The sequence below is a fragment of the Cephus cinctus genome, unplaced genomic scaffold, assembly GCF_000341935.2.
Source record: "Cephus cinctus unplaced genomic scaffold, Ccin1 Ccin1_scaffold0029, whole genome shotgun sequence".
NCBI lineage: Eukaryota > Metazoa > Arthropoda > Insecta > Hymenoptera > Cephidae > Cephus > Cephus cinctus.
This window is the reverse complement of record NW_014332776.1, coordinates 881586-904281: the sequence shown is the minus strand read 5'-3', so window position 1 is coordinate 904281 and position 22696 is coordinate 881586. Positions and strand designations below refer to the sequence as shown.

Below are 22696 nucleotides of genomic sequence, written 5' to 3'. Positions count from 1 at the left end.
GGATAAGAAGGAAACGAGGGAAAATTTAAATACTACATAAAGCACATATTTGCAATCTAATGAATAATGGAGTAGTGTACAAAATAAAATACAATTTATTTTACATAGGTGGTATTCTTATCGCATTTCTTTCTTACACTTGAAGTTTGGAATAGATCGAATCGCCCGTTGATTTACGGTGCCTTCCGAAATGTACTGATAGTACTGTCAAACATCTCTGTTGGATGCTTATGGATGAATAAGGACACATCATTGGTTACAGTACTGGCAGTACTAACATTACATTTCGGAACGCACTCTTAGGTAATAAAAAATGATACTCGGCGCGAGACTTGATCGAGTCTTAATAATCGTGACATCAGCAGCACCGAGAAAAAATTGGTAAAGAGCCCCTGTGTATTCTCTGTTTGAAACGAATTGTATGACATTTTAATCCCCTCCGGAATTTCTATGCTAGTTCCAACGTATCTCCCGTGTCCGATATGCCCACTAGCCATCGGACACAACGTGAAATATAGCTGGTCCTTTTTACTAATATCTTCTCGGTTCTAGCTGTGATTCAATCAGTTATTTAAATCATAGATTTGAATAGTGATTTTTCTTATACAACACAACATGTCTACGATATGTTTTGTCCAATATAATAATAATCCATCATCGCACAATATAATATACCGATCTTAAAGACTATAGTAGTTTCTCACAGACGTACAGAATATTATATTACAGCGGCGCATATATGATCTACGTGTACAAAAGCACTGGAGAAAACGAAGCGGATTATAGCCGCTTCTCAATGAATTCATTTTAAAAGAAAAACAGTAAATGTCTTTTTACAAGAATTGATTAAGAGCATGACAGAAAGTACACTGATGCCAGTAATCACCAGTAGTGTTTATTATCGTCCATGCCTACGCAATCGCGCTATAGAAAATATCACAAGCTTGGACATTTAAAAATTCTGCACGAATTATATGTGAATCTTGACGTGTTCCATAAGTACATTTTTGTCGTTAAAATCCTCGCCGCAGATACCGCATACCAAATCCTCACCATCATCACTTTCCTGCTGATGATATTGCACTACCTGAATAACATCAGATTGTTGAGTAGCATCTTGCATCAATGAATCCCGTTCAGTTGCATTTTTTCCTTTGTCATTTTGGGACTGCCTTGAAGAGTGATGAGTTACCATGTTCATGGGCATATCAGTGTTATTACTCATTTGTGCAATTTGACTGGAGAAATTCTCATGATTCTGTGGATTTGGTATTGCTAAAACAGGTAAGGATTCATTTTGTTTTGATATCAGATGTAACGTGTTGTTCTGTTTTCCTGTAGTTATTAGATGTAAAGTTTCATTAGGTTTTGATGACGATATCAAATGCATTGCACTGATTTCATTGTTCCTTGTAGTAGCTATCCCAGTTATAGTGTTACTTTCGTGTTCGGTTATTTGTGTACTTTGTTCATGTTTCTCTATAGTAATCAGATCCAGAGATTCCCCGCGACTGTGATTCCCATGGGATAACTGTACCCCTTCATTTTTAGTCTCAGTTATTAAACGCACTGCTTCTGTTATTCTGCTAGTGCTACTGTTATTTTGCTTTTCTGTTAGTACTTGTTGGTTATTAGATGATTTTCCAGATGTCTCTGTGATAGAGAGAAGAGCTTCGTTTTGTTCAGTTCTAGAGATTAAACGACTTCCGGTAGTTTGCTTGGACTGGGTGGTTGAGCTAGTAGAGGATTTTGATTTCTTTTTAGGAGGTTTTGGTTTTGGTGCATTGTTATTAGTCTTTGCCTTTGCTTCAGCTATCATCTGATCCGAATGCTTCACGATATGAGCACATAACTCATCTCGATCCTGATTCAAAGCACCGCAAAGTGGGCATGGGAATGGCGGACCTGTAACCTCCGTTTCATTCTTTCCCGCAGCGTGGACCCACCTTACGTGTTCACGTAGCACGACTTTCTGATTGAAGGCTCTGGAGCACAATGGACATACGTGAGGTCGTTCGCCAGTATGAATGCGCTCGTGTTTCCTCAGGGTGCCGCCATCCCTGAAGGCCTTCCAACAAAATTTACAGCCGTAAGGCCGCTCGCCGGTATGTGTACGATGATGTATCAAGTATCCTTGTCTGGAGGAAAAGGTTTTCGAGCAGGTGTCACAATGAAAATGTGCAGGACTACCTGCGTGAGTTCTGCCATGTTCCCAGAGACCCTGGCGAGACACAAAACTCTTCCCACATTCGCTACAGGTGAAAGGCGAATCACCCGGGTGCGCTGACAATCTGTGCTCATCCAATTGATTCTGCTTCTCGAACTGGGATCCGCACACTTCACACGAATGAGTTTTCTTTCGGTGAATCCATTGATGCCGGAACATCTTCTGTTTGGTAGTGAACTTCTTTCCGCATTCAGAGCACGCGTGCTTGCCCCACTTACTGTTTGAAACACCCTGTTCGATGTTGTTTTGCATCATTTTCTTGGCGCACGTTGTTTGATGCGTTGCTAGATGATTACCATCCTGGAATTGTTTGTCGCAGTATTCACACTCGATTGGCATATTCCAATTCTTGGAGGCGTGTATCTTTTCATGAGACGTCAGGGCGGATACCCTGGAAAAACTAACACCACAGTGAGTGCAGGTATATGATTTAGTTTCATTTATTTCAACTTCCACGTAGTTTCTTCGATTCTCTCCTACATATGGTAATGCTTCTATTTTCACCATAGTGTCCTGATTATTAAAGTTGTTTAACGATAAGTTATATTGTTGATTTATCTGACTTGTCATTGTACTCTGTTGACTATATTCAAACTGGGTTACTTCACCATTAGGCATCACTGTGAATTCTTGCAGAGTATCCATTTTCTCTTGGTGATTACTCAGAGAACCCACATTGGACTGCTCATTGTGAAAATTGTAGGAAGGTACGGTCCAATGTACCTGAGACACGTCGTAACTCTGTATTGTTTGTACAGACGAGGACGGAACCTGCGTACTTTGCGATTCTGAAATATTGTTTTCTGGCCATTTCCTAAAGGATTCCACAGGTTGGGAGACATTGTTTCCCTGTGATTGCATGATTGCCCGACCTGCTACATAGGTATGAATTTTCATATGATTTGATAGGCTGGAAGGTCTTTGAAAGTCTGCACCACATATTGTGCACTTGTGAGGTCTTTCAACTTGGTGAACCTGTGCCATATGAGACTGGAGATTTGCTTTGGAACGAAATAGATTTCCACATGTTCTGCATGCATGTGGTCGATCGACTTGATGACAAACCATATGATTATTCAGGTCTATCTTTCTTTCAAATCTTTCACCACAAGTAGTACAAGATAATTTAACAGCAGTACAAGTAGGATGATGCTTTGCCATTTCTGATTGCGTAAAATGATTTGCACAGTTCGGACAGCTAATTTTTTTATCTTCAAAACAAGGATACATTCCTCCAAGTTGCCGAAGAGCTTCTACTGCCATAGATTCATCATCACCGGAAGTATACTGTTGCTGTTCCTCTTGCTTAATATAAATTGGATAAACGATAGAATTTTCATCCTCTTCGTCAGAACGTTCAGCCAAAATTTCTACAGCTACTTGAGCTTCTGTAATGCCAGTATTCACATCCCCTACAGACACTTCGCTCAGTCCTTCTTGTAGTACGCACTCATCCACAGGTTCACATATCTCCTCATGTGATATGATATTCTCTTGTATAGACTCATGCACTCCAGACAATGGAAATGTTACATACTGTTCGTTCTCGTGAGTTTCCATCGTACAACAACTTTATTTAGTTAAACTTCGTTCCTCTTGGAGCAGGCCGAAATTTTGACGACCTAGTTTGACCTCAAGTTAAGTTAGGTCCTGTCATCCTTAATGTACAGACGGCAGTTTCTGTTATTTATCCTCATAAACCGCGCTATATCTTGTCTTCACGGCATTTAGGATATTCACCTGGCTCTAATACTGTTCTTGCCAGCCTGCTGTAGCTGCAGTATAGACTTCTTTACTAGCTCGACACCGTACTGCTGTTCTCATTGGAAGCAAACTTTATGATATTCGAACATAGCTGGAGTTTGGCTTGACTCACAGAAACACAGCTCCATATAAAAAACCGTTTAAGAAAAGAACTTTTAGCAGGAAAGTATACAATTTATAATGCAAATCTCGAAATATCTGTACGAACGATTGTACAACGAGGTTATTTAGGGAAAAGTGCAGTAACGTGTGTTCTGCCTGAAGTTATCATAGGAGGCGGCCCCTTCAATCGAGTTTTTCGACATTTCAAGTCGATTTTCTACTTCATCTAAGTAAGTAACTTGTAGACACCTTATAAATATCAATTTGCTTTGAAATATTATTGTATAATACAAAATTATATTTAAGAATATATTTTATTGGTAATAGAAAAGATTATAGCGAGGTATGATAAGATAACGATTTTCTTTGGAAGAATATTGTCGTTCACGTAAACAGGTAAATTATTTTGGTGTTTCAATCGACATCTATCGATTCACATGGTTATCATTCGATTGTTATACCTATATCCACAGTTTTTTTACTTCACAGTAAAATCCAAATATTGTTTGTCTCAAAGGTTGAATTTTTTTCTACTGAATTTCTAAATCTAAATAGCGCATCCTGTTATCTGCTATATTATCCCATTGTACGTCATTTAACTGCTTGACAATTTAAACCTAATAATCACACACATAACGTGTCTAAAATATATTGAAGAACCTATACTATATTAAATTAGTTTTCTAACAGTGGGCTGATAACAATTTTATTAATACTCAAAGTAACATGACTATAAAGCAAAACGAAACTGCCAAGGGCTGGCATATTATGTGGTGGTTATTTGGATTGTTTGGTATTCCCATCACATTCCCATGGCTCTTGTATAATGTTGTTGATGTTATCCTGCAAAAGCGGAGAAGAGCAAATCTCAGTGGCAAGGTAAGAATTTTATTCTTGTTCCAAATTATTCTTGTATTTGCTTTATCGTATTACTTCAATTGTACGTATTAATATTTTCATATTGTTATTAGGTTGTTATGATAACAGGTGCAAGTTCAGGTTTGGGAGAAGCATTAGCCCATTCCTTTTATAGTTGTGGCTGTCGAGTAATTCTTGTGTCTAGAAGAAAGGATATGTTGGAAAAAGTGAAAGATAATTTAATGAATACGCATCATGTTAGTTTTAATATATTGAATATTTTAAATTATTTAACATTGAACGATAACTTTTATTAAATTTTTTAGACAGTTCCCACACACCCACCTGTAGTACTTCCATTGGATCTGATAGATATTAATTCTTTACACTTGGAAGTTGAAAAAGTTTTAAGGATTCATGGTAGAATCGATATCCTTATAAATAATGCTGGAATTTCCTACAGAGGAGAGGTAATTAACACTAACGTTGATGTTGACATAAAAGTAATGCTAGTTAATTACTTTGCTCAGATAGCATTAACAAAAGGTAAATATTAAAGATTATGATAATATTATATACATATATATGCAAATGTGTCATTGTCTTTATTTTTCAGCTGTGCTTCCAGCAATGATAAAACATCGATCAGGTCACATAGTGTGTATCAGCAGTGTCCAGGGTAAAATTGCTATTCCATTCAGGCAAGTCAAAATCCTATTAAACTTCCAATCTATGTCAGTCCATGACTAAAATAGCTTAAAATGTCATAGGAACAAATGTTTTATGTTAGGAACTGTAAAAAAATTTTCCTATTTTGATGGTCTTTTGCTGAAGGTTATGAATGGATTTTCCATTGATATATCAGTACCACTTTATTTTTGTCAAAAAAGCATTGGTCATCGAAAGTTTTGCTATAGGCATTGCATTTTTCCATTCTATTTTACTTGTGGACTGACTATACTATTTAGAAACCAATGTTCATATTTCATAAGCGAAAAGTACTCAACAGATCAGCTTATGCTGCTTCAAAGCATGCACTGCAAGCTTGGTGTGATTCGGCCAGAGCTGAATTAGCTGATCGAAATATAAAGGTCACTGTCATAAATCCAGGCTACATTAAAACTGCTCTATCTCTAAATGCCTTAACGGGAACTGGCCATACATACGGAGGTCAATATAATAAATTCATGAATCTGTTACGTATTTATAAATGTCCTTCATTGCTTTAACAATTTATAATTATGCTGTTGCAGTTATGGATGAAACAACGGAAAAGGGTTATTCTCCAAAATACGTGTCCGATAAGATTTTAAACGCTGTGTTAAAAGAGGAAAGGGAAATAACTATAGCAACATTCACACCTAAAGCTGCAATCTATTTGCGAACAGTATTACCTTCCATTTATTTCTGGATCATGCAGAAGCGCGGTAAGAATTTGGCAAAGCAAGAGTAGTTGCTTGTCACGAGATGTAATTACAATGAGGTGAACGAACGCTTTATGTTCCATGCATGTACATATGTACTTACTTGGCGGACAAGATTTAGATTGTTTAAAAAGAAAACAATGGAATCATATTTCCAAAATATATACCTGATCAATTGATTGCTTTTCAAGTGTCAACGCAAGAATATCGCAAGAAAGCGATAAATCGTTATGTATTTGTTAAAGGAAATCAGTACGTGTTGTATACAAGTTGAATTTGTTTATAAGTTTTATAATAAATGTGAATTATACATATAACCATTGTGATTTTTGTTCAGTATCAGAATTTCTTAGCTTTCCTGTTGAAGTATGACGACCGTGATTAAATTATTTAAAGTAATTAAAACACACAACTTTTATAACAAATAGGAATAATATTTTCTATATATTTTTGGAAACCAAGATAAAATTCTTTACATAAAGTGGAAAAAAACATGAAACCAGGATATCGTAAACTCGAAAACAAATGATGATATGCCATACAAACTATTTAAAACTATTTTTATTAATAATATAATAGCCACAATCAAGTGGAACGTGTTTTACATTATGTACATTATAAAACTATAAGCCTGTAATCAAATCAGGCTTCTCGAGCATATTCCGTATTTTTTCTTACTGATAATGAGTGTGTCCGTCGTTCCTTGAACATCAATTGAATGTAAATATCATCTAGTTTAATTACCACACAATGAGAAGTATCATTTTTGGGAGACAGCTTACGGTACATATAATGAAACATTTATACTTCTAGAATGCAACGCAGGATACTTAAAAATCATAATTATTGCCACGTAAAATGAATTGTTGCTCAGTGGTTTAAATGCAGTGAAATACAATGAATGTCAATTTTTTCAAGGTCACTTCAGACACACCGTTGTAGTTACGACACTTTTTGACGTACAGTTTAACAATTTTGCTCTCGTTCCTTCTAATTTGTTAAAAATAAATAGCATCTTGACAGCTCCTATTCATTCTACAAGACTAATAAGCTGAAATGTAACAACTGTAGTTAGCTTTTGAATGGAAAATAATGAACGAAGTAACTGCAACTGGTGCATTTTAACTTACTAGTCCAATACATATCGTCGATGCTATGATAAGGTTCATTAAGAAGAATACGATCCTCAAACATTGACTACGATATATCATTACTTCATTGTTCAATGCCTAACAATTGTATTTTACATCCAACAACCATTTACATATCTAATAATAAATTTGACAATTTGATAATGTGTTTCCTAATATCGCTAAAATGCATTGCACACTGAGTACTTCACCAAATAAACAACAATTTAATTACCATCAGATCTTGTGTAAATTATCTTTTCAATCAAGCTCGAACGCAATTTTTCGCTTTCATACCCGCTCTAGGAATAAGAAAAAAAAATAAATATAATGACGTAAAGGCTCATAGAAAATTCTCTTTACGGTTCTTCCTCCTATATCTTCGTTTTTATTATTCTTATTAATTCAAGAGCAAGTTTAAGTTTTCCAATGAATGAGAGATCACGAATAATCAGGGATCACAATCGGACGGATGAAAATGGATTCTTGAAATAATTGTATCTTTCAAATGAATTGTACAGATTGATTAAGTATAGATTTCATATATGAAAATTGTTGAATCTGGTTAATGGTACCTGAGTAAACAAAGATATTCGTGTCACAGGAATACTCATAGCCTGTGCTAAAATTGAAATGTGGCACCGATCTTGCATAGCAACATCTTCACGAATCTATTTTCTTCTTCCTGACCTGTCTAGTAACAACTATCCATCTTTTGTGAGGGACTTACATTATAATATTCAAGTGCCTGATGCCTTCGGTATATGACGTAAGACGTTCATCGAAGAATAGGATCGTTACAATTAAAAAAAATTTGAATTGTTGTTGAATTGAATTTAAATTTAATTGTTGTTTCAATAAATGATTACTTAATCATACAGACATATGTTTAATGTTACTATTATTTATGACGTATCTAACACATTAAATATATGCTTGTACGGGGTAAAAATATCTGAACTGAAATTGATTTTGACAAATTCTATTTTTTATTATTATTTAGTAATGCAAGCTCTCATAGGAAAAAGTAAATTCTTAAAAATTACATGCTATAAGATAATGACTATGGATTCAGATTTTCACTGTACTATATTTTCTTCCTATGCTGCTGGCTACTATTATCCTTGTTTAACAGAACGTCATTTTCTTTTTCATTCTTGTAAGTCTGACCACTAAGAAAAATACACTATACGTTTTACTTGCTGACCCACTTGACTCGTCGACCGAATGATTTGAACTCTGTGTGCAATTTTTTTCTTTTAAGTAAGCCTTTACTGGTTTTTCCCTCGGCAAATAAGCGCACAATCTGACTTATTATAACGCTCTAATTTTCTGTTCTCGAAACACTTTAAAGAGAACTCATAATTCAACTAAAATGCACTACGCTTCCAATTTATTAGCCGTTCACTTTTCAAGCGTTAAATCAAATCTAGGTTGTACGAAGACCAAACGCTTTCACATCTGTTGTATTGGAATTAAATTACAAATTCTCTATTAATTATTAAAGGTGCAATAGAAGGCCATAAAAAATCATGTATACAGCATTCGCAATTAATTATATCCATACGTGCAGGACTAATCTTAATAATCATGTGAAAAATTACTATTTTGCATGCAGTTGATAACTCGACATTAAATTATTTATGGCAATTAAAAACTCTCAGATCTTTATAGAATGCTATCGGTAAAGTCAATCCACACTTTAATGAAAATAGGAAAGGGACGTAGATCGAGGGATGTCTTATATTACTATCTTTATTGTGATGATCACAACAGACTCCACTTTGTTTACGCGGTGTTTTGGATTCGTGTTCTCGATAAACGTCTTAGATAGAAAGACACATTTTTAATGACAACTACCCTCTTGTACCATGGTTCGCAAAAAATGTTTGAAAAATTCTTTCTTCTTACATTATTAATGTTTGTAACCATGATTTGTGTGACCGACGGTGTTTCCGGTGAGCGTCCCATTAGTTAAATAAAATTATTTGTCATAGCTGAAAGAAAAGCCAGGCAATAACACGTCATTATTACCAAACAGTAAACAGTGTATTCTACCTACTTTATTTACACTTTAAAGAGTACATGGTGTTAAATTTATTCTCTGACGTATCGAGAATCACCACGATGAAGATTTTACGTAGATTTACGACAGCATGCGTTTTCACTCGATTACATAGAAGACAATGTTTCCATACCTTCTTGGAGTGAAACTAAAGAATGGATATTCCTGACGATAAAAAGTTGTCGACAGTTGAAAGATGACTTGGTGGTTCGTTGCGTATTTATTGGGCACGAAAAACGCGCGATTAAAATACAACGTTAACATATTCCAAGCACCCGTAGCATAAATGATTTATACACATTTGACGACGGGCCACTGTGAGTAAGCAACAAAACGATTTTCCGTATTTTTTTCCTAACGCAACGAATCCTATTCTACACTTGGCTATAAACGCACGCGAGACGTTCTGCGCGTCCTACCTTCCTTTCTTTTTTTGTCTTTTAATCACCGAGGAATCGTACCTCCAAATCCATAAGGGTATTTTCACTTAAAGGCTTGATACAATCTCCACGTGCTGATACCGAGTGCCATCAAGGTAATGGTTGTGTGGAGTATCTTTCTTCTTCTGTCATCCTTACGGACGAGAAATGTAGGGGAAGAAGGACCCAGAACTGCTAGAAGCTCAACGTGGGGCAACTTACTAGTATCTGTTTCTACTTGGTACTGGCAGCATGGGTCAAATTGCCAGGAGACTGTGTACAGGCCACAGGTGATCACTGATGTGAAACCCAATGCACCGCAGATATATGGTCTATCACCCCAAATAAGACCTGAGAAAATGCAATGTAAAGATTATACATTGTGCAAGTGGAATGTCATAAGGAATGTTAAGAGTTACAAACCTGTGACCACTGATGCAAAACCTGATAATGCTGCTGTTTTGTGAAGACAGTTGCCGACTGCTATCCATCTAGATGTCTCATCCCCCAGTTTTGATGGTTCAATAACAATTAAACTACATTCTGCTTCAAGTGCTCTTTCCAATTCACATTCAAATGTTTCGTGAGCATTCTCACTGTCGTACACCTCCCGAATAATGGCAACATTTGCAGAGTCATCCCTGGGAAACAATAATAGATAAATTGTTTATAACTAATATTGTTAGTTCTTACACATTTACTTTCAGAAGAGAAACATTTATATAAGTAATGGCAAAGCAGAAACACTTGACATCATTACATTTTGCGATAATGTATATATCATATAATTGACAACTTTTGCATGCTATTAAACATATCAGGTATGATATATTAATGAGTTATATGTTTTCATATTATCTAAGGAAGATCTTGGTTTATCTCATGCATTTAAAGACAATGTATTATCTTCGAAGATCCTTTAATGTGAATAGTATAAAAATGTATTAATTGTTTCAATGTGCTTAACAAATGCTTCCTTTCTATTCTGCACAGATATATGTAATGCAGATATGAGTAATGAGTATCTAATAAATAATTGCAATCTTAATTAGAATTCTCTGTCATAAATGGTCTCTTTCAGATGTTATGTAAGATGTGGATTGAAACTTATCAATCTTGAGTTTGTTTGAATACAAATATACGACTAATATTACCGACGATATTTTAAGGTTATCCGATACCTTAATCATCCTGAATTATAAAAATACAGATACCAAGTCAAAATATTAGTTGGGGAAAGTGAACATCCAGAGGTACTTAATAACCGGTATGAAAATCATCGATATTGAAATAAACAAATTATAGCAAACAAAGCAGATAACTGACATACAAAATATTAAACAATATACGATCCTTTGATAGGATAATTAAATGAATTTTCTCAAAGGTAAAATATCCAGGGGAACTGGAACAGCACACTACGTCGATTATCATCAATAAATGCTAATGCGACAAATTTAACGTTAATCAGTATCTGTCTAGATATACTCTGAGTATGAATGGTTTCGCGCGCGTTCATTATGCCTGCCAGGTATCGTTAGTTTTTTATAAAAAGCCGAATGTAATTCCACCTACGAACCTGTCACCCGCTTCATCTACCATCTTTCTCGTCGGTCTCGCGAAACCTGGGAACGCTGGTACATGCGAAACGGAAGAAAACACTTGAACTACGAAACGGATATAAGGATCAGCTGATTCAAAGTGTTGTCTCTCAATGACTCATTCAGTCCTTACAAATATTCAAATGAAAAGTTGAAAAGCTTTACTGACAACAATCAGAATTTCCACAATCCTCACGTAATACTTATTTAATATAATTCCATAAAATTCGTCAATTAATAGTTACAATTTTATCGCACTAAGTGTACTAAACATAAAAACTGAATTGAGTCTAGTAGAATCTTTAAACGGTAACAAGATGGCGTGGTGAAGCTAAACTAAAAGAAATTTCTCCAATGCATCTATAGCCTCCGCGCGCATCTTACTCTTAAACGAGTTTCAACTTTCCACCCTTACAATTTTTCAACGCATTTTTGCACGTAACGGGTTCAGAAACGGTTCCACTTATTAATTATGCGAGTAATGCGTTGACCGAGCATGCAAAACGCTTTCCTTTTTAGGTTCGCTGCTTGATATTGCTGGGCGCATCCACAGTACCGTAAATCTCTCATAAAACCTAGACTTTGCACTTCAACTGTCATGAACTCATCATATTTCTTAATACGTCTCCAAACCCAGTAACAAAATTTACAATTAATAATCAATGTTCAACAGAATGGAAGAAAGGAAAGCATGAAAAATCCTCTAGAGTATTTTTCATTCTGGTCGCACGCACGATTCTTGTTTGAAATAAGGCGGCACTGCGCATTCGGGGTCAGGACTACTTTAACCGGCGCAAGGCTCCATACGCGGCTTAGTCTGCGTTCTGCGGTCTGGGCGGCGAGTTGAGCGCTGCCCATAGGACAGAATAAGAGTTAACGGACAGATCACAGATGGACGTGCACGCGAGTGTTCTGTCATGGAGCATCGCGACGTAAATATGCTCGATAATTGTCGCGTGAGTAACGTGCCGGGTTGCCAATCGGATAGCGACGACGGTTAATGGGTCGCGCGACTCTAACCTGCCATTGCCAGTGACATTTCGCGCAGTTCATTCGATACTCGTAATAACGCGGCTTTAAACACCGATTGTGACAGCGGGGTAATTACGTTCGCCACGTCCCTGCACCACGGGGAGCACAACGCTTTTCCTTTTTCATCCTTTAACTCAAGGTGCTTAGTTGGCACTCTTAAAACACGTGTTGGAAACTCAACGTGTACTGCTGTGTCTTGTAAAGATTTGGTGTACATCAAATATTGTTGAATATAAGGATAAACAGTAGGTTGATGTGTATTTAATTGACAGGTGGTTATATAGGTGCTTTTGAAACGTAGAGAGTATCATCGAGGCGATTTTTATAAAATCGGAGCTTTTATTCAACGATCGAACTTTCAAAAAGTTCCCGCTATTTGCGAACCCACGTGTTCCTGTTGATTTTTGCGTGGAAACACGAATATACAGGCTTTGGAACTATTATTGGTGCTACAGTGAGAAGAAATGAAAGAAGAGTGTCATGCGTACTGAGGGAGAAGTAAAAGACGGCCTGCAGATATACACTGCTTACAAGTTGTAAGCAAATATCAGAGCCTTGCTTCTCTTTACTCGTGTGGAACAGGAGGCAAGGACGTGTGTGCTAATGAAATACATATACGGGCGACAGAGAAGCACCGCGTGATATTGCTAAAGGCGACGTACCGAGGTGTAACGGGTCGTAAACAAATTTTGATGAGTTTACACTTTTCGCTCGCATCAAACGAAACAATCTTCGGGACGCACACGTTGTTGCATTTTACCGGGAGTGGCGAGATTTCGTGGTAATTAATGCAACTTTTATAAACACCAAAAGGAAGTCATCCGAAAAGGATAATTCTGGACATTCTACTTTTCCTTGATGACACCGGATAATCTCAAGGTCATAGGAGGAACTGTCGTTCCTCACGTGCTCGTATGAGGAGTATAAGAATTTCAGGAATTCCTCTTGATACTTTTGTGAGTCTGGCTTAAGGGCTATTTTGACCCAGAGGAACCAGACTGTATACAAGAGATAGTAGACGGTCGATTTGAGTACGTGGTTCCTTACTTTATCTGAGAGGAAGCCTTGGTTCAGGATTATCTTGGAATTCCAAGGTCAATTCTTAAAAAATTCTTTCAAGTCGCATCTACCGATCATTCTACAGAAGTTGACGATCCGGTACGAGCTCCATCCGCTGTTTGTTCAGGGCCGGTGAGCATGTCGCCGGGTTACTGAAAGCGTCCACCGCGATGTCAGGAGGATCCGCGGGTACTCGGGGCACCGGCGCCGAGTGCAGGAAGTTCGCACCGAATATATTCAACAAGAGCAAGTGCAGCAGCTGCTTCAAGCAGAAGGAGGAGCACAGCGCCGAGGCTTTGGAATGCAATAGGGTGAGTTTCGTTTGAGCGACGCTCTTTCTGTTACTCCGATGGAGGTTTTAGTTTCAGATTTAAAGATTGGAGGAGGATTGTTTGTGTACCTGACTAGGTCATATTTATGCTGAAAAATACTCCGTTCGAAATAGCGAACCCTTGCAGGAACGCCTTCGAAAAGAAAAGTTCACAGTGATAATTCTTATAGAAAGTAAAGCACGTACGTTCGACTGGAATTCGAGACTTCAATAATTCTGTCTAAATAGGATTCCCGTAGTAGAGAAGTTAATTTATCTCTTTGTCTTGTTTGAAAGAAAAATCGAATAGATTAGAAGGAACGAAAAAAAGGTGTAGGACAAAAATAGTCGTAACAAGGACCTTAGGTTACCTAGGCACCCTATCGGCCTGCTCCGCCTACCTCGACTACAGGGTACGCACGCTCAAGGTCTGGATCTTGTTTTGAACTTGTTTCGATTTGGAATGTAAGGGCTGCTTGAATAATCATCGCTGGTAAAGGATACGTCCCAGTCGTAGAGCAACGCGCACCGTCTTAGAGTATATAAGGGGGCATTACCCACGGAATTTAAAGGAAAAAAAAGGGATAATAATAGAAGACTCAAAAATCTTGTTGGCCTCAGGACGATTTTTATTAACGATCCCGGGTACAAGGAGCATCGCCGGTCAACCGGGTTGCGTGGAAGTAACTCCTCAGAGGAGCCTGAAGGCGCAAGGTAAAAACGTTAAAAATCAATCGACGCTCCGGGCAATGCGTGTCACCGCGTAAAAACGTCGGATGAAACGGTTCTTCGAAAATCTCAGCTAACCGATATACACGTATACACAGTCACCTGGTCATACTATTCATTCTCACGTAGTCTAACCAGAATAATGTTATTCCGTGATATTTCCTTTATTCCCTCTCCAGAACGTGTCAGTCTAATAGCACGTAGTCAGCAGGTCAGACGTAAAGGAATCATCGAAAGTTACAAACAAGACGTAATAGAAGCGACTTTATCTCTTTACACACGTTATAATCCCATCTGCTGCTAAATGGGAGAACACAGTTTCGACCCCCTCCCCCCTCTCTCTCTCTCTCACTACCGTCTCTCTAAATACTAAGCTTATCTTGCTGTTCTCTTGAATGCTCAGATCTTGATCTCGTTCAACTATCTTTGTATCTCATTGTCTTTATTTATCTCTCAGACGCCCACTGTCTTTCGCGTAGTCTATCTTTCTCTCTGACTTGGCCCAGGTTTTTTTTCCCTCTCTTTACGCCGTTGCAAATTTCGGAATGTCGGCAGCCTTGCGACCTGTTCCCGGTGCATTCCAACCGCCTTCGTTGCCCTCGCCGAGTGGTCCGAAGTCGTTGGCTTGGTTGGTTGCCTGCTTGCGTGGTTGCGTGGTTGCGTGGTTGCGGTATCTCTTCTGTATCGGCCGTACCCTAGCGTCTCTCTCTCTCCCTCCTCCTCCTGCTTCAACTCTCCTTCCTTATTCCCCTCGCACTCTCGTTGCCCCGTACTCTCTCTGTCTCCTCTCCATCCCCACGAATCCGAGGCTGTCCCTCTGCCATTTCTCTCCCGCATGCACCTTCATAATTCGACGCAGCGTGGACGAGCCGGACGATTTAAAAAGGCCGGCCTCCGGTCCCTACCGAAAGCTTCTTCAAGAGGGAGACAGACGCCATTATCGACGTACACTCCAGGATAGTTGATGGTAGTCCCGAACCTTCTCGCGGATCATTCGCGATAAGGCCCATCACGAAATGAGACTTTTTCATCGGTCTGTAAAAGAGAAGCCTTAAACGAAATGGACCGACGTTAATGTGTACCTTTATTTAACATCCTTATCTCTTCCAGGAATCCGTCTTTAGGAACACGGAAGGCGCTGTACTGGAATGCCGTAACGCATTCGCATATGCGTATCCACATGAATCTTTATATACCTTAACTTGTATTAAACGATCCGAATGAAACGAGCAATCCATTCGTTGCACCGTGAACTTCATACTGCAGTATCATCGCAGCTTCCCGATCAGACATAATCCTTTGGTGAATCTCAGTACGATACTTGGACACGGTTGGTTATCGGGCTTGATTGCCGGTGCCAGTTGGTAGAAGAATTCACGGTTTTACAATTCGTCGGCTTCGATGTGTGTTAGCAGCTCTACGGCCAATTGCGTAATGGCTGTCGGGGGGGCTCCCTTCAACGTCACTACCGACGTTGCCTTCTTCGATTTATTCCACTCGCCGACAAAACTTTAATCCTGAATGACACGAGGCGTACGTTCCGTCCCGGTATACGAATTGCGTAAACGGCCTCGCGTGTATACGATGTCGCTTGCTGTCTTTCCACTCGACTTTTTTCTTCATTTCTTTTATTTCCTCGACCTCTTCTCGACAAGCACTAACGCGTGTTACATATTTACCTACATGCCGATGATTACAGCGCTTCCTTTCTTTCGTTAGAAAGTACTCACGATCACGATCACCATCTTATTCCTCCAGATCGTGGATTGTAAGCTGCCGTCGGCAGGAAAAATCGTGTACTTCCGCCGGAAGGCTGCGTGAATAGAAATCTTGATCTCCCTGCTAAGAAATGTCTCCACCGATATCGCTATCGCTGTCATAAACAGTGCGATACAACGTTGCACGACTCTGGCGCCTCTTGGCAACTGCAATAACATTTCCTTCCCTCCCGCACATGTGCAGGACGTCTACTATGCAATACCTGCAACATGCTCGAACTATACGTTCTACCTGACGCGCGAGCATTGCTTCCTGACCGTAAGCGTAACCGTAACTGCAGTTGTGTGCACTTCGCGTCCCGCAGGAGTACTCGGCCGTAAAGACGCATTGGACTCTATAAAAGTAGAGGCCGACTCATTTCGTTTAATGCACGTGGACGTATCAGATTGTAACGGTAACGCGCCGAGAAGGTGTCTAGACTGCGATGCAACCAAAAGAATTCACGAGGACGAGCTTAATGGGATTTTTATTATTTCAATCAACTCGAACTTTAGAATCGTGTCGTCGGGGAACGTGGATACTTTTATTTGATGGTAAAACAGATTTCCGACAGGCTTCTCGAATCTGGTACTGGGTCGGTAAAAAAGGGGTCGTTACCGTGGCGAAGGAGGAATACGGACCCTTTGACGTGTAGACTGCCTTAGGGTGTCGTTTCTTATTATTGAGGGGTCGCTGAGTAACGTGCGAAATCTTATCGTGAATCATTGCAGAAAAAAGGCGGAGGATCCTACGGCAAAACTTTTTGCACGGTGATTCACCGTAAGTACCGCGCCTTCGTCATGCATTCAAAGGTCACTTCGGTAAAGGTATGAATTGTCTTCTGTCAAAATTATTAATGAGCACGTTGCCTTTTACACCTAAGCAAATAATAATGTCAATCTTTGTTAGCTTACGGAAGCGTATTATCTACCCGTATTTATACCGCGCATAGTCTTATCGCTTTTCATACACGTAGCTTTTCTTCGGTCTCTCTCGTCTCCCTCTTCTTTCTCTCCATCTCATTCTCATTCGTTAAGTATTTTCCTGTAGCGAGAACGCGTGTCTCGCGCGATATCTTCTCCAGCGATTCTTCTTCTCGCCAGGCATTACGCGCGCTCGCTATTACGGTGACAATAAAGATGTCACCGCGTAATTATACCGGGTGATTCATCCGCCTGGTAACCGAGACGCTTTATGGAAGCTTCCCCCGAGTTACGTATAGGCAGGTACCATAGGGCCGATTCGCACGTGCCAGGTACTGGGGGCGCCATTCTCGGTCTCTCTCTCTTTCTCTCTTTCTCTCTCTCTCTCTCTCTCTCTCTCTCTTTCTTTTTTTTTTTTCTTTCTTTTTTTCTCTCTCTCTCTCTCTCTCTCTCTCTCTCTCTCTCTCTCTCTCTCTCTCTCTCTCTCTCTCTCTCTCTCTCTCTCTCTCTCTCTCTCTCTCTTTCTTTCGGTTTTTTCTGTCTTTCGTTTTCTCGCTCTCTCTTTCGCTCGCGGTTCGATCAGCCATTCTTTTCGCCAACAAACCCGTCTCCGTGTTTAAGAATTTCGGACTCCACCGACCTGGACTAACGCTCTTCAGTCTCACGGCTCGTGTTCCCTTATACCATATGCATTCCCGTAACAGAGGTACCGATTGCTATGGGTTTTTAACTCGGTATTTTCCAGCTGCCCAATCGAGTTACAAACTTACAACTAACGAGCCGTTCCTGACTGAGAGATACCCTTTCGAATTATTACCTGGTACAGAATCGCTCGTACCATCCTTTTATGTATTATAATACATACATACATATGTATAGTATATAGCAGCGACTTCTGAACCGTAGGCGCAGGTTACGGAAGCGTTTATCCACGGCTGTGTAATATAAGCCCGAGTTCATATTTCGCGTATCTTTCATGTCGCGTGCATCGACGAATAATAACTTCACATTGGCAATCGAAACTTGGTAACGTCAGGTGCTATTGATACTCGATGATGAATAACAAAAAGTAAGTCCAGTCTTTCCACATCAGCATGCAAGTCTCCGCCACGAGCCAAGAATTTTGGGCTTGTCCCTCTCTGCACTTTGGTGGATCCATTGACCCCTGTATATAAGCGTACAATTCTTTTCCATGCCGTCACGTCAAAGTTCCTCCATTGTCGAACGTCCAGTGTATTTATTTTGGTTAGAACGATGGCCGAGCCGGTCTCCATAAGTTCTCTGTCGTAAATACTGTTACTTCTCGTTCGTTATCCGCCATTGGATAACCGTATGTACATACTCATCGGCTTTCGATTTCTAATCAACGCCACAATAACAATAGAGTATCATTAGAAATGACTTGAGCGATGTCCATTGTGCCTGGTCGATAGATTGATCGAGTCTCGGATTTATGCCGCGTCGGGCCGGCTAATAATAATAATAATATGGTTATCTTAAGTCCCTGGCAAATACACGATATACCCATACTCGATATTCTCATTGAAGAAAATGGAGCGTTTATCTTCCTGTAAGATATGGACGTGCCAGGGAAGTTGTAGAATGTCGGATCTTCGGATATAGGTTGTATATAGGTGTATAGCCGTAACGGAACGAAGTTCAGACCGTTTCGTACGAGCGTTAAAGGGTGTTCCTGGTGAATGGACCAGAGCTACCCGGTGGGTTACCTTATGCATCCCGTGCATTCTCTATGAAGACAACCCGTGCCGCTTAATCCGGCTGGAATACGCGATCATTGCACGTGGTAAAAGGTATACTCACCATTCCCTCGAAACGACCGTGAGTTTTTCATACGTCTAGCTCGCGTTCGCCATAGAAGCCCTCCAGGAGTTTACCGGAGGCGCAGCAGGCACGTCTTCTCGGCTTTATAAGGACTTCATTGAAAACGCAATAACGCCTTTTGCCACCTAGACGATATATGTATACGCTGCGCGCAACGTCTTGTCATAGCGGGCTTTATTCGTACAGCTTATTCTCCATGAGTATATATATATATATATTTACCTCATTACTCCTATTCTTGGATAAAGTTGTAGCAGCCTACCGTTAAAGGAAGTATAATATCATCTTTCCGTTGATTACAGTGTACGTGGATAAGGATCAATCAAATTGGCGAGTACCGTTCGCCGTATATAGTCACCGGACAAATAGTCATGAATAATGATTAATAAGGAGTAAGTCGTAGCGATTGTGTATTCATTTCGCAACGGGCTCGTAGACGTGATATAAGAATCGACGGGATCGTTAATGTCCAAATGAAAAATGATCGAGCCGCTTGAGGTTTGTGGATACGTCAGGGGGTCGCGTATCGCGGGCGACGTATCGCAAAGTTGGTGGTCCGCCCAACGGGGTGTCGTCAGCGAGCCGTACGAAAGTCGCGCACAGCTCAGGACTAGGTTGCAGTTACGTTATCTTGGCAGTGGGTTCTAGGAAGATCTGGCCACATCAATGACAGATCGAAAGCCGGGTTTACATTTACGGAGTTTCTCACGGGAATTCTCATTCTCGGTATCCCGACTTCCTCGGAGCGTAACAAACGCCTCGGGCATCTTTTCAGAGTACCGGTCCAGGGGAAACAGAAAGGATGTAAGAAGCGTAACACAGTCGCGGTCATCTTCGAGCTCGCCTTCTTATTGAACTTTGTACCGACCTCCATTACGATTCTCTGACCATGTTTGACTTAGTTCAAGGGAAGTCGTCGTGGAACGTGCGTCTGGTATGAATGAATCGGTCAGCGAGGATGCACGGTCGCCAGGAGAGTCTCTGGTTTTTCATGTACCATAAGTGAGTCACGAGATAGGGATTCAGAGTTCAGGATGATTAATTGAGGATCTGTGCTATCGAAGAATCCGACGTTATTATTGTACGTCGGTGCACTGTGCGCTGGGAAGAAGTAAAGGATTGGGACTGTTTCGTTTTACCATAGGAAATCCTGAGGTGGTGCGGATTTTTAAAATCAGGATCTTTTTTTTCACTTCTCGCGAACTTCTTATTACTTCGGTCATTCTTCGTTCGCCCCGCGTTGCTGCTCCTACCGTTGTCTGGCCGCTTGCTTCTGCCAGCTACTGCGTCTTCTCTTCTTCTTCTTCTTCTTCTTCATCTTCGTACCACCGGCAATTAGCCTCACGGTCACGACAAGGACATCCACTTCGTGATAGGCTAAACACAGGTCGGCTACTCTATGAGATATTGCCTACCGATGAGGGCTTGAGAATCTCGGACCTGGACGGATAATTTGTGATCGTTATGACTCGCGTCGATCGGCTTAGGCCGTTGTTAGCCGATTTTCTTCTAGAAAGACCTTCCCTCTCGTTGCTTCTGCCGGCTCCTTTTTCGAAGCTGTGTCCAACGAGACCTCAGCGCGTCAGAACAAAATGTCCTGTTTGACTTTTTTTTATTGAAGCGTCAAGTATCCTACTGCTATCTGTAGTTTGCTGTTATTTATTAATCAAATTTGATGCTGTTTTTTTTTGTGCTCTGTAAAAAATTGGGTCCTGATTTCGACCTTATTATTCGGTACCTACGTGTATACACTGCTGGATAACCTTATTTATATGCCTAGCTCCATCGGATAACTCATCATACCTCAAACCTCACCTCTCGACCAAGTACCCTCTATAAACACGTAATATATATACATAAAGCACGACTTGATTTATAGGTTGATGAAATTCAGCGCGAGCAAAGCGAAGGTCATTATTAGCAATTTATCGGGTGTAGATAAACCAGCAAATCAAAGCGGTCTCTAAGTATCGGTACACAGAAATCGTTAATTCCTATAGTCGATCTATAGGAATGCGGATTTAATCGCGCCGAAGTCGATCCGCAACGATCCCGAAGAGACGCGCCAGTATACGCGCGACTGTCGCGCAGGTGTTCAGATATCGATCGCTATCGTCTATCGGTATCATGTACATAGAGGCATCGCTTACTATTTATAATAGTAGTCACATGTATATATATATATATACCCGCTATTGTAATTTCCCTCATGACCTGTTCACTGGCAAACTTTCTCCATTCCGAAGTCATCCGCCGTCGAGAATGTCGCTCTTTGCAATTACGTGAACCGATTCCCCGTGCTATTAACCAGAGGAATTGATATCAAAAGTATATATATAGCTCTGACGTGGCACGCAGATAGGAATTCGATATCGATCGAATGGATTTTCATTACTTCCGATCTTCTTCGGGGCTGTAAGAAGAATTTTGTTCTCCTAAACAGTCGCCCCTCCCCCCGCCCGCTCCACCACCTTTGCGACAATTGCTTTATGGCGTCTCTCGACAATCGGGACACTTTACCGCTGATACGTCACTTATAAAATTGTAAATCGGGGCGGTCTCGCGCGCGATCTTATCTACCGCACCAGCTGTATAAGCGACGTATAAATAATGTATGGCCTGTTTATTTATACGGGCCTGCTCTCGATCTTCGGCCCAGGACATCATGGTGGACCGTAGGGCTACCCTGCCTAACGTAAGCGTCATATACCGATACGAGAATCCCCATTGCGATTCGATTCGTTTCATCGGTTGGACTTACTTCTCATTGAGTATATGTATGTTTATATGGTATAGTACGTCACCCTAAGTGGATTGGCGCTACGAGAGCACGTGTACCGTAACTCCGACAAGAACCGGACCGATTTTGTCTCTGCTCTTTATGAACCCACTCCGTGTCCTTAAGCCGGTCTCACAGTGCTGCCATCTCGTCTACCTCTCCTTTCGTTTCTTCTTACCTCGCGAAAATCATCAATGAGCATCTTCGAACGCGTTCTCAGAATTTCGTGGATGCGCGTGGATTTCATTAGACCATATATAAACCATGTACATAATATATATATATATATACAAACGTGTCGATCGTATAGTTTGAGGACAGGAAACATAAAGGGGCATTCACAGTAGCGAGCTGATGCGTTCAAAAAATACTACTACCTTGGGACATCACAGCATTGGAATTCTACCCTATATTAACCTAATGAAACCTTTCTTAAGCCCATCACAACTCTGGGTGCCTAGCATTGAAAAAATTTGAAAAAATTTGGTGTGAAAAAACAGCTGTTACGTTGAAAATTCTTTGAGGACAGACCTCAAAACAGCCACATTTCCTCAAAATAGCCAATACGTAAATGAAATCGTCTCCCAAATAGCCCAACGCCAAATGTATTATTCCACGATTGTTCTCTTCATATGGAAGAATCAGAACATAACCATGAAAGAGTTATCCGGCGT

General features: G+C 40.1%; 4 protein-coding genes across 12 annotated transcripts in view; 2 read left to right on the top strand and 2 right to left on the bottom strand.

Moving 5' to 3' along the window:
* Positions 1 to 46: 46 nt before the first annotated feature.
* Positions 47 to 3942, bottom strand: LOC107267352 (zinc finger protein 420-like). Its single transcript, XM_015738937.2, has one exon. The coding sequence runs from the start codon at positions 3785 to 3787 to the stop codon at positions 971 to 973; it is 2817 nt and encodes a 938-aa protein (XP_015594423.1). The 5' UTR covers positions 3788 to 3942; the 3' UTR covers positions 47 to 970.
* Positions 3943 to 4191: 249 nt separating this feature from the next.
* LOC107267370 (dehydrogenase/reductase SDR family protein 7-like) lies at positions 4192 to 6692 on the top strand. 3 transcript variants are annotated; one of them, XM_015739001.2, is made up of 7 exons: positions 4192 to 4323; positions 4784 to 4972; positions 5065 to 5208; positions 5278 to 5497; positions 5568 to 5652; positions 5961 to 6121; positions 6205 to 6692. In XM_015739001.2, exons 2-7 carry the CDS (start codon positions 4820 to 4822, stop codon positions 6402 to 6404), a joined length of 963 nt encoding a protein of 320 aa, XP_015594487.1. In that variant the 5' UTR covers positions 4192 to 4323; positions 4784 to 4819; the 3' UTR covers positions 6405 to 6692. The 3 variants fall into 3 exon arrangements, with proteins under 3 accessions (XP_015594487.1, XP_015594480.1, XP_015594472.1); XM_015738994.2 differs by lacking the exon at positions 4192 to 4323 and adding an exon at positions 4357 to 4489; XM_015738986.2 differs by lacking the exon at positions 4192 to 4323 and adding an exon at positions 4540 to 4679.
* Positions 6693 to 9532: 2840 nt separating this feature from the next.
* LOC107267396 (transmembrane protein 11 homolog, mitochondrial) lies at positions 9533 to 11690 on the bottom strand. The gene is made up of 3 exons (XM_015739060.2): positions 11569 to 11690; positions 10413 to 10630; positions 9533 to 10340 (listed from the first exon to the last, which is right to left on the bottom strand). The coding sequence occupies exons 1-3, from the start codon at positions 11589 to 11591 to the stop codon at positions 10054 to 10056; spliced, it is 528 nt and encodes a 175-aa protein (XP_015594546.1). The 5' UTR covers positions 11592 to 11690; the 3' UTR covers positions 9533 to 10053.
* Positions 11691 to 12407: 717 nt separating this feature from the next.
* The window catches only part of LOC107267318 (protein outspread), an 88487-nt gene continuing 78198 nt past the window's right edge, over positions 12408 to 22696 (top strand). For 4 of the 7 annotated variants that reach the window (XR_003059627.1, XM_015738864.2, XM_015738855.2 and 1 more), the window contains exon 1: positions 12408 to 13992. Coding sequence is in view for 6 of the 7 variants with exons in the window: in XM_015738864.2 (XP_015594350.1) it covers positions 13852 to 13992 (141 nt within the window). In the remaining variant the exon portion in view is untranslated. The remainder of the gene's footprint in view (positions 13993 to 22696) is intronic. The other 3 variants (XM_015738893.2, XM_015738884.2, XM_025084987.1) reach the window with 1 other exon arrangement.

Bases quoted from the DNA above. Each gene is read 5' to 3' on its own strand.
- LOC107267352 (XM_015738937.2), bottom strand. From the start codon at position 3,787: ATGGAAACTCACGAGAACGAACAGTATGTAACATTTCCATTGTCTGGA.
- LOC107267370 (XM_015739001.2), top strand. From the start codon at position 4,820: ATGACTATAAAGCAAAACGAAACTGCCAAGGGCTGGCATATTATGTGG. The intron at 5,209-5,277 runs GTTAGTTTTAAT...TAAATTTTTTAG, and splicing joins ATTTAATGAATACGCATCAT to ACAGTTCCCACACACCCACC. The intron at 6,122-6,204 runs GTCAATATAATA...ATGCTGTTGCAG, and splicing joins AACTGGCCATACATACGGAG to TTATGGATGAAACAACGGAA.
- LOC107267396 (XM_015739060.2), bottom strand. From the start codon at position 11,591: ATGGTAGATGAAGCGGGTGACAG. The intron at 10,631-11,568 runs GTTCGTAGGTGG...ATTGTTTCCCAG, and splicing joins GTAGATGAAGCGGGTGACAG to GGATGACTCTGCAAATGTTG. The intron at 10,341-10,412 runs GTTTGTAACTCT...GCATTTTCTCAG, and splicing joins TTTTGCATCAGTGGTCACAG to GTCTTATTTGGGGTGATAGA.